Below are 14,942 nucleotides of genomic sequence, written 5' to 3'. Positions count from 1 at the left end.
TATTGATTAACATCAATAATCATTTGAAACGAATCCTACACTGAAAAATGTGGTAACATGCAACTGTTACCTTAAAGATTTATTTCTACCTAATTTAATAATAAAAAAAAACTGATCTAATTGATAAAATGAAAATCGGATAGATAGATATTAAATAAACAAAATGTACATAGGAAATTCATATATAGCCTATATATAAATATATATATATATATATATATATAAAACTGTAAATAGGCATTTCCTAAATATGATTCTTCTTTGATCCTATTAAGAACCTTTAAGGTTGTATCCAAACTTAAGTATGTAAGTGTGTTTTATTCCCTATAATATCTCTGACAATAACATTACATCTTTGAAAATTCATTTAAATTAATTTAGTAAAAAAAGTAGGCTTTAAAGGAAAATTGTAGCTAGCATTTGTAATTCAGTTCATACTGAACTGCCATATAGCCAAATGCTCACTTACAAAGTAATTCAAATGGCACTGTAAGGACATTTATCTAGCTGAAGATATAAACCTGCAAATTGTAGTTTTCTGTTTTAAGAACGCAATGAAAATCTGTTGCATTCATTGAGCAATACTGCCACCTGCAGGCAAAATACAAGGTTGAAAACGTATTTTTGTTCATTCAGTTATTTTTTGTAATCGACTTTAACTTGTAAAACGTGTTGTATTCATTACTGCTTAATTACGGCTGTAATAACATTACAGAAACTGAAATGCAATAGTCAATCTCTATGAATAGGTTGAAATATAGTGTTTATTGTTTTATGTATAACCTAAGCTAAAACATTAACTTGATTGTTTTCCTTTTCCTCACATAGCTTTGGAATAGGCATTTGCTGTTAAAATAAATGTTGTGTTAAAATAGCCATACGCTACATTCTAGGTTATTTTTACGATAAATAATAGTTTATCAAAAATATATAATAGGTTCCACAACATAACATGGGACCTATCTCTTATGCATTAGTCAATTTACGGAAAGGTCATACGGTTCACTTCTCGAATAAACTACAAACGTCAGCAGCGATGAGGTCACGCGACCAGAAGCCCGCGTTGCATCACTTCCGTGTTAACCACCTGACGAAACTAAACGCGAAACCAGAAACGAAAGTGAAATCTGGGGTGTCCTGTTGATAGGACTCGGGAACTTTCCCTTTACTCACACTACTACAACATCCATGGAACGTCAAGGATTCCAAACAGAAGCTGCTATTCAGATATTATGGTAAGTGATAAAAACCCACACAGTAATTTAGCTTTTATAGATTAGTACATTACACTTAAAAATAAAGAGCCTTAAATGGTGGGGCGTCAAACTGAGTTCCCGGAGGGCCACAGCCCTGCAGAGTTTACCTTTTCAACCCTAATTAAACACACCTGATCCAGCTAATCAAGTCCCTTCAGGCTTATTTGAAAACTACAAGCAATGTGTGCAATTGAGTTTGACAGTGCATGAATGATTTTACCCAGAATATTCTCTTAAATTGACAGTTTAGTATGGATATATTATTATTATTTGTTTTTTTATAAAGAAAGAGATAGATTTCTCGTTTTGATATTTTTTTTCTTAAAGGCTATTGTGTGCACTACTTATCGTTCATGCTTGATAGTTTTATTGCCAAATGAAACAAAATAATTCTTGTTATGATGTAAGACCCAATTCCGACAATGTTGAATTTACATGTTGTACACAACTGCATTTAATTGCCATAAAAACGTTAGACTATATGTTAGCTTTGGTGCTAACTATTTGCCAAAATATTTTTTGACAAATTGAATAAATACACTTAAAATGTAAACATTTTCATGATCAAATATTAATGACTCATCCTGTACTACATTTTTAGTCCTATCAGACGCTCTCATGAATAGAAATGCCCCTCCACCAATTGTCAGGATCCTGCCCTGACAGTCTTGTCTGTCCTATCTTTGTTTAATGTGTCTCTGTTCATTTTGTGCCTGAGCACATGGTTGTGTCTTTGTTTATGTTGGCCGTGTGCTCCCCTTGTCCTGCCTCCTTGTTTCTAATCACCACGCCCCCTTGTTTAGTCCTTTGTTTGTCTAATTGTTCACCTGATCCTTGTGTGATCTGCTCCCTTTATATTGTGCTCATTTCCCTCTGGTCCTTGCTGGTTCGTTTTTGTGTGTGCCTTGTGTACAGTCTCTAGCTTGGATATTTAGTCTTGTTAGAACTCTTTAATCAGTATTTTGCATCTTATTTGGTTCCCTCTTATTTTTTAGTTTTCATTTGTTCCCATGTGTAGTCTAGTTCTAGTCTTTGTAGTTTAGTGTTTTTGTTCTTTAACCTTTTGGGGTTTTTCCCACCTTTTTCTTTCTAGTTTTCAGCAAGGTTGCTGTTTTCTTTATTTTGGTTTGTAGTTCTAGTTAATTATTTCTAGCTTTTTCCAATTGTTATCCTTTTGTTTTCAGTTAATTCCAGTTATTTCTAGTATTACTTTTTGTTTTTCCTTTTTAGTTTTCTTTTCTCCCTAGGCATTGGTTTGCAAGTTTACTTTTATCTGTCAAATTCTTGTCTCCCATGTTTTGTCTTTGTGTCTGTGTTGGTTCCTGCCCTGCTTCCTGAATCCTCCCTGGTCGCTGGTTCTTCTGACCTGACAGACATTGGGGCGCTACAAGGGGTTCCTTCAACCGGGTCAGGCCCTTCCTACTTGAGTTGCTACAAGGTCTCCTTTTGCCACAGAGTCTGGAGCCATCTCCTTCTGATCCGCCTGTTCTCCTGTCGTGAGCCCTGCCCTATTGTGGACTGTCTTAGTGCATCATCTGTGTTCCACACTTGTTAATAAACTGTTTCCCCTGTTAATTCTGCATCTGGGTCCTCCCTTGCCAAACCCTTACAGAACGAACCAGCCATTCTAGGACCCAGCAGAATGAGTATTAAAATTGTTCCACCTGCCACTGCGGAAGGGAGATTGGCGCTGCAACAGGCACTGGCATCGCTTCGTCAGCAGGGCCAGGAACCACGGTCCTATGCCCAATTCTTTTGGACTATGGCTAGGGGCCTTGAATATGATGATGCAACCCTGAAGGAGGCCTTCAACCTTACTCTGGATGACCCCTTACCTCGATGGGAGATGGAGCAGCTGCGTATTCTGAATTTCTGGGACTTCTCTAATTATGTGCATCACCGCAAGGACTGGCAAATCCTTAATCCTCCAGAGGATATCAGCAGTGACCATCAACCTGCCCTCCTTTCCTCTTCGAGTCAAGTCCACGATCATCATCTGACTCCCACTGAGAAACGAAGGGACCGCAGGAAGAGGGCAGCCCAAGTTGCTGCAGCTGCCATGGACTCCTCTGTGCTGGCTCCAGCCTCTGAGAGTAGCTCAGTGCCAGCTCCTGCTTCTGAGTCAATAAAGCCTTCTGAAGTCGTCAAGGTAGCTTTAAGAGAAGTTTCCCAGTCAACCTCTGTTCCGGTGTCTGTCAAGTCTGTCCCAGTTAAGTCAAAGCCAGTCATGCCGAGTCTTGATAATTCTGTGTTTATGTCAGTCCAAGTCACTCAAGAAGTGGGCAAGATGACAAATTCCGGTCCTGGGGGACGTAAGGGTAGGAGGTCCCGCACAAGGATGGCTAGAACCCTTTGTTCAGAGACCCCTCATATACTTACCCTGGATCCCAAGTTGCCTGATGCTTCAGTTATGGCCATGGAGGCAGGTTCTGAGCAGCATGTTTTTCCTGTTATAGTAACCGATGTCACTCCTGAGCAGCCCCCTCGCTCTGTCACCAACACTCATGTCAGGCCTGAGATGGAGACCACTCCTAAACGGCCCACTATTTCGGTCATATCCTTGGAGGGCATTCTCAAGACGTCAGCCCCCTCAGGCACTGAATATGCTTCCGCCCTGGAGCCTCCAGAATCTTCACAAGCCCCTCACCAGAGTCTAGAGTCTTCATCCCAGTTCATTCCAAAGTCTGCTTCAGAATCCGCTTCAGTACCAGTCCAGGAGTTTGTTCCTGAAGACCCAGTCCCTGCAGCCCCAGAGGCCAGTCAAGCGTCAGCATCAGTAACCCAAGAATCGGTTAATGAGTCTGTTCCTGCAGCCCCCAAGGGTACTCAAGAATCCATCCCAGAGCCTGTTGCTATGGCCCCAGAGGACCGTTTAGAAGCCACAGGATGTGTTCCTGAGACCGTCTTTGTGCCAGTTCCAGCTCTGGAGAGTAGTTTAGCAGCCCCAGAGGGCTGTCAAGAGCCAGTTCAAGGGTCAATCTTCATAGCCCCAGAGGGCAGTTCGTCATCCCCCAGCAGGAGTCAATAGTCGGTTCCTGAGCCTATTCCTGCAGCCCAGCAGGGCATTTCAACAAATCCCAAGGGCTGTCCAGTGTCAGTATTTGAACTTGGTCCAGTGGCCCCTAAGAGCATCCCTGTTATATCCCCAGAGCCCACTCCAGACTCTCCCCCTACTACAGAAGAAGTTCTTGTCGCATCCTTGGAGGCCAACCCTGAAAGTCTGGTCAGTCATGTAAAGCCCACAGAAGAGGACTTTATCTCTCATGCTGTACCTTCAAAAACTGTCCATGTTCTGTCCAAGAGAGCCCTAAACCTCTCGTTGATGCCACCTCCGATTCCCTTGTTAGTCATGTCTTGCCTACCAAGAATACCCTGGAGTTTGGCCGTAATACCCAGTCCAGTAGGAGACCTTCACCTGTGAAATGTGCTGGTAGAGGTGCCACTAACTATGCCCCCACCCTCTGTCTGTCCTGGTCTGCAAAGTTTCCCTAAGATGGCACCACCCTGGTCAGCCTTAAACCATTCCCCTGGAACATTTTCCGCCTCTCCCGTCCCACCCCCTGTGTTTCCTTACAGGCCTGGACATCCATTGGTCCCTTCCCACCCACCACCCAAGTCAGTACCATTTTGGCTCCCTACCAACCCTGTGGCCCATTTGACTCCACCCAGGATGGACGCCAGGAGGCGTCCTTTGGAGGGGGGGTACTGTCAGGATCCTGCCCTGACAGTCTTGTCTGTCCTATCTTTGTTTAATGTGTCTCTGTTCATTTTGTGCCTGAGCACATGGTTGTGTCTTTGTTTATGTTGGCCGTGTGCTCCCCTTGTCCTGCCTCCTTGTTTCTAATCACCACGCCCCCTTGTTTAGTCCTTTGTTTGTCTAATTGTTCACCTGATCCTTGTGTGATCTGCTCCCTTTATATTGTGCTCATTTCCCTCTGGTCCTTGCTGGTTCGTTTTTTGTGTGTGCCTTGTGTACAGTCTCTAGCTTGGATATTTAGTCTTGTTAGAACTCTTTAATCAGTATTTTGCATCTTATTTGGTTCCCTCTTATTTTTTTTAGTTTTCATTTGTTCCCATGTGTAGTCTAGTTCTAGTCTTTGTAGTTTAGTGTTTTTGTTCTTTAACCTTTTGGGGTTTTTCCCACCTTTTTCTTTCTAGTTTTCAGCAAGGTTGCTGTTTTCTTTATTTTGGTTTGTAGTTCTAGTTAATTATTCCTAGCTTTTTCCAATTGTTATCCTTTTATTTTCAGTTAATTCCAGTTATTTCTAGTATTACTCTTTTGTTTTTCCTTTTTAGTTTTCTTTTCTCCCTCGGCATTGGTTTGCAAGTTTACTTTTATCTGTCATATTCTTGTCTCCCCTGTTTTGTCTTTTGTGTCTGTGTTGGTTCCTGCCCTGCTTCCTGAATCCTCCCTGGTCGCTGGTTCTTCTGACCTGACAGACATTGGGGCGCTACAAGGGGTTCCTTCAACCGGGTCAGGCCCTTCCTACTTGAGTTGCTACAAGGTCTCCTTTTGCCACAGAGTCTGGAGCCATCTCCTTCTGATCCGCCTGTTCTCCTGTCGTGAGCCCTGCCCTATTGTGGACTGTCTTAGTGCATCATCTGTGTTCCACACTTGTTAATAAACTGTTTCCCCTGTTAATTCTGCATCTGGGTCCTCCCTTGCCAAACCCTGACACCAATATCACCAGCATTTGGCTAGCCAGATGTCAATCATATGTAATAATTGTACATGCTCTGTAGACAGATGTGAATGCATTGCAATTGGAATGATTCTTAACTAAATCCTCTATTTTTGAGCGACAAGCAGTCTGTCAAGAAATGTAAACAAACTTTTGTAATACTTTTGATAAAACCTGTGTAAACTGTGTGTGTTTGAAGATTATGGTAATTGTGTATTTTAGATGCTAATACTCTAGCCTACTGTGTTTTTTAGATGCGTAATAGACAAAGGGGATCCAATCTTGGTCTGCTCCTACTGGCCTGTCAGGTTTTCCAGCTGGGAATCGACAACATCCCACCTGTCACTCTTGCAGCGCTGGGTCTGAACGTCTATTTGTTCATGTTTCCTGCCAAACCCCTCCTACAGGTACATGTTATTATAACAGACTTCAACACTAAAAATGGGTCACATTTGCTAGTAGCGAGTCAATGGAGAAAATATGCCAACTGATAAACTGGCAAATTTAAAGGAAAAAAATACATTGAAAAAGAAGGAAGTTGCACATGTTAAAGTAAAGGCAAGTTGTAGAAAGTTCTTAAAGGGTTTTGTGGATTGTCTGTTTCTGTTTTGCAGACGTGTTTGAGTGTTCGAGAGGCGTACTGGTACAGAGACTGGAGTCGTCTGTTGCTGTCACCGTTTCACCATGTTGACGACATGCACTTATACTTCAACATGGCCTCTCTCCTTTTGGAAGGGGATTCAGCTTGAAAGGAAACTGGGAGGCGCCTGGTTTGCGTATCTGCTGTCTGTCTTCTCTCTGCTCACCGGATTGGTGTACCTGCTCCTGGAGACAGGACTGACACACATGACAGAAGACTCATCATATAGTTTACAGTGTGCCGTGGGATTCTCGGGTGTAATGGATCAGGATGGATTGCATATTCTTTAAAATGATTGTTTTCTATTATAATATATTTTTAAATGTAATTTATTCCTGTGATGCAAAGCATCATTAGTCCAGTCTTTAGTCATTAGTTCAGTCTTGAGTGTCTCATGATTCCTCAGAAATTATTCTAATTCTGCAGATTTATTATACAAAACTTTTTTTTTATTATCAAGTTGTTAATTCTTTGATGAAAAAACAGCATTTAATTAAAATAGAAATCTATTGTAACATTATAAAAGTTGGTGGAAAGAATAAAAAATGGAGCAGACTGATACATATGTCTACTAAGAAATAATCATTGAAGCTGTTGATTCATTGATCCGTTTCAGGTGTTCTGTTTGGGCTGAAGGTGGTGAATAATCATTATCATCCAGGAGGGGCCACATACATCATGGGGCTACTCATTGCTAATCGCTACGCCTGCTGGGTAGAGTTGGTCCTCATCCATATCATGAACCCTGGGTAGGCATGAAACACATTTCAAAGATGCTAGAGTAATTGTATTATTATTTTTTTTTTAATTTGTAGTAGGCCTAAGACCTGATTCACAGTTTGTATTAACAGACGTTCACACATCTCTTGCAGGACGTCATTTGTCGGACACCTGGCTGGGATTCTAGTCGGTCTGCTCTATACTAATGGACCACTAAAGAGACTCATGAAAACCTGTGCAGGTAAACACAACATTTTCAGTGTTTATTTTTAGTGGTCGACTGATATGTGTTTTTTGATAGCCGATGCCGATATCTTGGAAAGCAGGGGGCCGATAGCCGATATAAAGCAGATATGATTTTTTAAAATGCCAAATATCGGCCGATATATCAGTTGACCACTATTTATTTTACAAGTGTGTTTGACCTCTTTGTAACTGCACTATGTTAATATGCTTATACAGTGCCATTCAATAAGTTCAGTTCAGTAGTTTAAGTAAATTAATGCTTTTATTCAGCATGGATGCATTAAATTGATCGAAAGTGACAGTAACGATATTTATAATGCTACAAAAGATTTATATTTCAAATAAATGTTGTTCTTTTGAACTTTCAGAGTCACGGTTTCCACAAACACATGAACTGTTTTCAACACTGATAGAATAAAAAAATATTTCTAGAGCAGAAAATCAGCATATTAAAATTATTTCTGAAGTATCATGTGACACAGAAGCCCGGAGTAATGATGCTGAAAATTCAGCTTTGTATCAAAGGAATACATTTATAAATTAAAATAGAAGCATAAGAGACTTTCAAAAACATAAACTTTTAATTCAGGAATTAATGCATCCAGCCACATAAACAGCCTTGACTATGTCATTTCAGGCTTTTTGGCATCTAATGGACATTATGGAAGGCAACAAACATACTTCAACTCATCAGGTAAACGGTTTTGCTCTTTTTGTTTTACATGAAAATATTCATTTAGTTATAAAGACTGCAACCTGATTTAAAATCACTACTGTCCTAGAGATAGCTCTGGGAACCAATAAAGATTGAGTGATTTAGGGATTGTTAACTAGACCATTGTAGCATCAGTCCGTCTACATCCTCAGGATCTATAATGTGTATGTCTGTGTTCACAGGATACAGTGGATATGGCATGCCGTATCCTCCGAACCCCCATTATGAACAGCAGTCATTTATTCACAGGCAGTATGGCACCCACTACAGGGAGCCATATGACACAGCAATGCCCTCTGCACCATCCCAGCATCCCTATACAGCAGGACTGTCAGAAGAGGAACAGTATGCAGCAGCTGTCAGAGCCAGCCTGAACGACAGAGGTTAGGTGGTCAAAATGGCCAGTTTCTTAAAAAAAAAACTAGAGTTTTGTCATAAACAATTTTGTAAAGAGAATTATTTTATTTTTGTTTTATTTTTACATACATGGAGCAAAACAGTAATAGATATTTAGACATAAAATATGAACATTCTTTGAGTTAGAAGTTGCTGACCACATGCCAACACAACTAATTCATTCCCACATGTTCTTACTGAAACTGAGGCTGCAGAAACAGTCTGATTAAAGAAATAGTTCACCCAAATGAAGATTTGCTGAAAATGTACTCTCCCTCAGGCCTATCAAAGATTTAGATGAGTTTGATTCTTCATGGGAACAAATTTGGAGAAATGGGGCATTACATCACTTGCTCATCAATGGATCCTCTGCAGTGAATGGGTGCCGTCAGAATAAGACTCCAAACAGCTGATAGAAACATCACAATAATCCAAAAGTAATCCACACGAGTCCAGGAGAACTGATCCTTTTAATTCTTTTTTTTTTTTTACAGTACTAGATTTTACAATGTGTAACATTATTATTTTTGTTTTGTAGGTATCCCTACTCATGGGACATATACCCAGTCTAACCCAACTCCTGAAGAGATCCGCTGGCGACGACTTCAGAGATTTAGACAGCTGAACAATTGAAGAACGTAACACAATGATAATACTACTAGATTGTTCACATCAAAGAGAGCACTAAACAGCCATTTCAAGCTAGCGGAGAAGATTCTGTTGATGTCATCAATGGGAGGTTTCAAAGACTGTTGGCTGTGTTTCTTATTGCACATGTTTGTATGCACATTTGTTTTTGCTGTAAATGCTTCTCTTTGCATTAACATCAAACGTTTAACATTTATAAATTGAATATCCATGAACAATGGTTGTGGATGTGCCTTTATGCAGTGTGTAACCGGTGCTTTGTTTCTTAAGTATATTGTTGTAAATAAATCATTCTTATTATGGTGCGTACTTGCTGGTTTTCCATTTGTTCCATCACATAAAATATTTAGTAAACATTAAATATGATTGTAATTACAAATATATAATTAAATTCAGTTTACATGTATTATTCAAATCACTGTGTAAGAGAGACACCCTGAATTTAGATGCATAATAATCCATTTTCATTGTAAATACACAGTACACTTCTATTCACATAAAATAACAAAATTACTTGGCAAAAATGGCAAAATTACTTGGCAAAAATGCTACATAAAATATTTAGTAAACATTAAATATGATTGTAATTACAAATATAGAATTAAATTCAGTTTACATGTATTATTTAAATGACTGTGTAAGAGAGACTCCCTGAATTTAGATGCATAATCAATTTTCATAGTAAATACACAGTACACTTCTATTCACTTAAAATAACAAGATTACTTGGAAAAAATGCTTTAAATTAATGAAAACTGACAGTAAAGATACATACAATGTTACAAAATATTTATCATGTTTTAACCTATACTTAAATGACTAACTATATCAAAGGCACAGAAGTGGTTTATAGAAGATTTAATGGTAACACTTTACATAAGGTTCCATTTATGTATTAACTAACATGAACAAACAATGAACAATACTTTTATTACAACATTTATTAATCTTTGTTAATGAAAATACAATTGTCCATTGTTAATGTTAACAAGCAAAACTTTTGATTTTAATAATGTATTTGTAAATGTTGAAATTAACATAACTGATATTAATAGATGCGGTGTTAGTGCTTAGTTCATGTTAACTAAAGAACCTTATTATAAAGTGTTACCGATTTAATGGAAAGTGCTGAAGGGACATTCAGTTGCCAGTGTATTCTTGCCAAAAAACTGAAGGTTCAAACCCTAGAAATAATGATATGTATGAACGTCCACCACTGTACCACTAGTGAGTGTACTTCATATAAAGTGCTCCTAAAACTCAAGAATAGTGTATAAAAAAAATAAAAATAAAAACAATAAATGATGTAGTGATGTGAAACTCAATGCAGATTTTTTTAGGTGTCTCATTTGGGTGAGTTTATATTCTTTTTACCAAGGTATTATTGCGCGTTATACAAATATCACAATTTATTAGACATTTAATACACAGTATGTTGAACCTGATTGTTAAAATGTAAAAATGCACGTGACACTGAACAAGATCAAACTTATTGGGAAAGAGTTTTAACAATCTTTGTTATCCTTATGTGTGCATCCATGCTCAGGCATAACAGTACAGTAATCAAGACATTAAAACGTCCCCAAACAGTGAATTTCATTTCTAACCACAAAATTAGACTTAAACTTAGACTTAAATTTGTCATTTCCATCCAAAATAGAACCAAAATAAAATATCTCTAGCTAAATAAATACTATTGACATTTCGTAAAAATATAAAGCTGTTCTGTCAACAGTGCAATCTTATGTACATACAGAAGAATATATCATGTTCAGAACAAAAACTGCTTAGGACCCCTTATGTGGACTGTAAAATACTGAAGGTGTTAGTTACATTTAATAGTTTGTGTTAGTTTAGACATATATATAAACTAAACAGTGTCCAATAATGAAGAATGGGACTGGCAACAGACCTTTCAGAACACCAGAAGTAAGAAGAACTATTTTTGAGGATAACTTTGTTAAACAGTACTTTAAAAAAGTAACTGGTTTGATTATAGTAGAAGTGTGGTAACCATGTTTTTTTTTTTCATTTGTATGACCACAGTTTAACTACAAATACCATAGTTAAACTATGGTTCGTGTAGCAAAATCATGGCTAATTTGTAACTAAAATAACCATGAATCTTTGGTTTTATTTATAGTAAAACCACTGTTAATTTTCTTAATGGACATACTGATAACATTGCTTGAGATATATCTCTCAAATGACTAAATCTTCCTTATTTTACAAACCAACTGCTAAAAAAGGTTGTCTTGGTTTCCTTTAGTTCCTTAATTCAGTTAAAAGAGTTAGTTAAACAGTAAAGGGATTATCACATGCAGGCAAAATATCAATTGTCTATTGTTAATAGTGTAGCAATATTTAAAGCACAGCACACACAGAATCCACTTTCAAACCAAGCAGCTGATTCTCTGAACCAGGAGGAAAATCTGCATGGCAAAATCTCTCAAAATTATCAATTTAAGTGCAGAAATTCATCAATTTGTTGATATCTAAAAACTGCAACTACCTAAAAGCTGCATTTACTGTACACTGACAGCAATAGCAATTTAGTTATCTGCAGCTAGCAGACGGTTCTATTTGATTTCAATGGATAATGTGAGTTTTGTTCTCAAGGTTCAGTATTCATGCTTTGTTTTGCTATAAAATGGCACCATAGAGCTAAACTAGCATTACAATATAGTGTTGATAATGTTTTGATGTGCACAAAAATAATACTTGCTTATACAAGGAACTAAAGAGAAAATGAACATTGGTGTACATTGGTGTTTTTATGCAAACGGTCTTGGTTTTTGCTAGAACCAACATGTAATAAAAATGGGAAGACATAAAGAAAGTAATGTTAGACTGAGCCATGTGGGAACAAATCCGGTGAAGTAAAAAGTTCACAGCTTGCAGTTTAACAAAAATGGTCACAAATTGACATGTCCTTTTTATCATCTCCAAAATAAGTGACCAAAAGCATCTCAATCACTTCGACTCCAGTGACCTATGGATGTGCATTCTCAGTGCAGCTTTTTTTTTTTAGAAAACACAAGAGTCTGTTTTAAGTTACGCAGACGCTGCATGTGCTGATGCTATCAAGCTGGTTCTGTTCGGTGAGCACACTACTGTAAGGAACAGAATTAAAGGGCTCCATGTTCACTCTAGTCAGCCAGAAACTGTAGAAGGTGGGGGAATATTGGCACGTGCCAAGTGGACCTTGGCACTCAACAAACGGCTGACTGTGGAATTCCTGCAAACAGCTTCCTGTTGATGCCAGAGATGGTCCACCTCCCTCATCCCCTGATCCTGTATGCTGGAACAGAGAAATAAAGTTGCATCATGCGATTTGTTAAAAATGTAAAGAGAAACACAGTACCATCAAAACGTAACAGTAAAAACTGCAATACTGTGAAATATTTTTACAATATAAAATAACTGTTTTCTATTTTAAAATATTATAATATGTAATTTATTTCTGTGATACAAAGCTGAATTTCAGCATCATTACTCCAGTCTTCAGTGACACATGATCCTTCAGAAATCATTCTAAAATGCTGATTTGTCTACAAACAATTCTTAACATTACTAAACATTATTTTCATAAAAAAAAAAAAAAGATCAATGTTGAAAAGAGCCTAATATTTCTTGTGGAAACTGTGTTTTTTTTTCTTTTCTTTTCTTTTCCAGGATTAAGTAGAAAACTTCTGTAAAATGATTCATGTTTTTACTGTCACTTGATAAATTGAATGCATCTTTGCTTAATGAAAGTATTAATTTTCTTACATACTGTACATATACTAATACTTATAGTTTATTCTGACTGAAAATGATATCAGCATGCTGCTAACATAACAACTAGCTATGCTAGCATAATAAATCTTGAATGGTTCATGTTTAACCAAATGTCTCTTTAAATATATATTTTAACACAAAATATTTTCTTTATTTAAATGTATTATTATAAAGAAAAATACTTCACCAAAATTAGGTATTTAAGGCAGTGGGAATGTATCTAAATGCCAAAAAATTCTGAACAGAGTCGTACTTCTCTTCCCTTACCATAAGAAATGAATATCCGACCCAGAGTGTTCTCCAATTGGATGGACACTCTGGTGTAGTCCCGTCTTGACTGTGTAAAGTAATGGCTGGCGATGACACCTCACACACCACACACCTGCTGATGTGTGGTTGAATTTCCATCCCCCTCAGGGTGGAATTCGAGGGAATTGAGGTGTTTGTAGACAGCCAATAAGATTTGTCATTGCGGCTGGCGTAGTCACATCCATTCATATTACAGCAGGAGAATGGTAGTGTGCTGAACATACGTAAACAGGAACCTGCCTGGCCTGGTGAAAACACACAAAAATATGTTTGTACATTGTTATCAGGGTTATTATAATCAGTGTTGGGAAGGTTCCTATGGAAATGTAATAGGTTACAGATTACAAGTTACCCTGTTTAAAATGTAATAGTAGTGTAACTTTTTCAATTACTTTATTAAAGTAATGTAACTAATTACTTTTGAGTACTTTTTGATTACTTTTCTAAATTTGTGAAAATTAAAGAATAATAAATAAAAGCATATACATCAACTTAAATACATTTATCTAATAAGCATGTGACGTATTCTGTGTAATAAACTCCTGAAACATTGGTGTTTTTTTTAAACTGCTGTCTCTTTGTATATGATGATAGTTTTCTCAAAATAAGTAAAATGCACATTAAGTGACACAGAGCAGTTCTAGAAATTATGTTTATGTGCTCGTGTACTCCAATATTGAGATGGCAGAGGTTGAAAACACTGCGAGCTTCAGTAGGCCTATGTGTATTAAATGAAACCATGTCTTTGCCATTAATTTACAGGAGGGGCGGACTGGGAAAAAAATTCAGACTGGAAAATTCAAACTCATACAAACAAATTCATGGACAAAACTATTTTTTTGTATGGACCTGACATAAAAAAGGTTTAAATCTTTAATTTGGGGACATGCAAAATAATTAAAAGTTCTCTCCTGAACTGCACCTTCACTTCCATTTTTCTCTTCAGTCTCTTTATTTTGTCCTGTTATCCATCTCTCTCATGACTTTAATACTCAAGATTGAACAAAACAAAACTATACTTTACAATACAATACTCTACAATACTACAATATCTTTATAGAAAAATCCTAATACTGTACATGAGTCATATTTTTCCCTTACAAAAATTAACCTTGCTTTTATTAGCCTATATAAAAGTAAAATAACCTTGTTATGTTTTTGTTTTTTTGCAAATGGATTTGTATTTATTTTTAAATAAATACATTTGTAAAATAATTTTACATTTTTGGTTACCACAGTTAAACAATAGTAACCATTTTCTCTGGATTTATAGTTAAATATTAAAATGTTAATTTTCGTAAGGGTTGTGTTGTTGTCTGTCGTAGCTCCCCCTAAACCTATAAAAAAAAATCGGATTTTTTTTCAGATAAATTCCTACTGTAGCATTACAACAGATAATAATGATGTCCTTTATATAGTATTTTGAGTGATGACTGATGAGCAACGTGCTGCTGCTTGATTAAATAAATAAAAAAACTAAGACAAAAAAGCATCTTTACAGATGAAACTGACCTGAAACCCTGAACAGGAGTTCTGCTTCTCTGCTCCAG

At 37.1% G+C, this 14,942-nt stretch overlaps 1 protein-coding gene and 1 pseudogene across 1 annotated transcript in view; one reads left to right on the top strand and one right to left on the bottom strand.

Moving 5' to 3' along the window:
• The first annotated feature begins 1,063 nt into the window (after window positions 1-1,063).
• On the top strand, window positions 1,064-9,374 carry LOC132123492 (rhomboid-related protein 4-like; annotated as a pseudogene).
• A 2,449-nt stretch (window positions 9,375-11,823) lies between these two features.
• Window positions 11,824-14,942, bottom strand: part of LOC132123491 (collagen alpha-4(IV) chain-like) — a 31,675-nt gene continuing 28,556 nt past the window's right edge. The window contains exons 46-47 of the mRNA XM_059534123.1: window positions 13,351-13,637; window positions 11,824-12,604 (exon numbers count right to left, since the gene is read on the bottom strand). Of these exons, the coding sequence (XP_059390106.1) occupies window positions 12,353-12,604; window positions 13,351-13,637 (539 nt within the window). The 3' untranslated portion in view covers window positions 11,824-12,352. The remainder of the gene's footprint in view (window positions 12,605-13,350; window positions 13,638-14,942) is intronic.

Source organism: Carassius carassius, chromosome 41 (genome assembly GCF_963082965.1).
Source record: "Carassius carassius chromosome 41, fCarCar2.1, whole genome shotgun sequence".
Taxonomy (NCBI): Eukaryota; Metazoa; Chordata; class Actinopteri; order Cypriniformes; family Cyprinidae; genus Carassius; species Carassius carassius.
The sequence above is the reverse complement of the archived record's forward strand: the minus strand, read 5'-3'. Positions and strand labels throughout refer to the sequence as shown.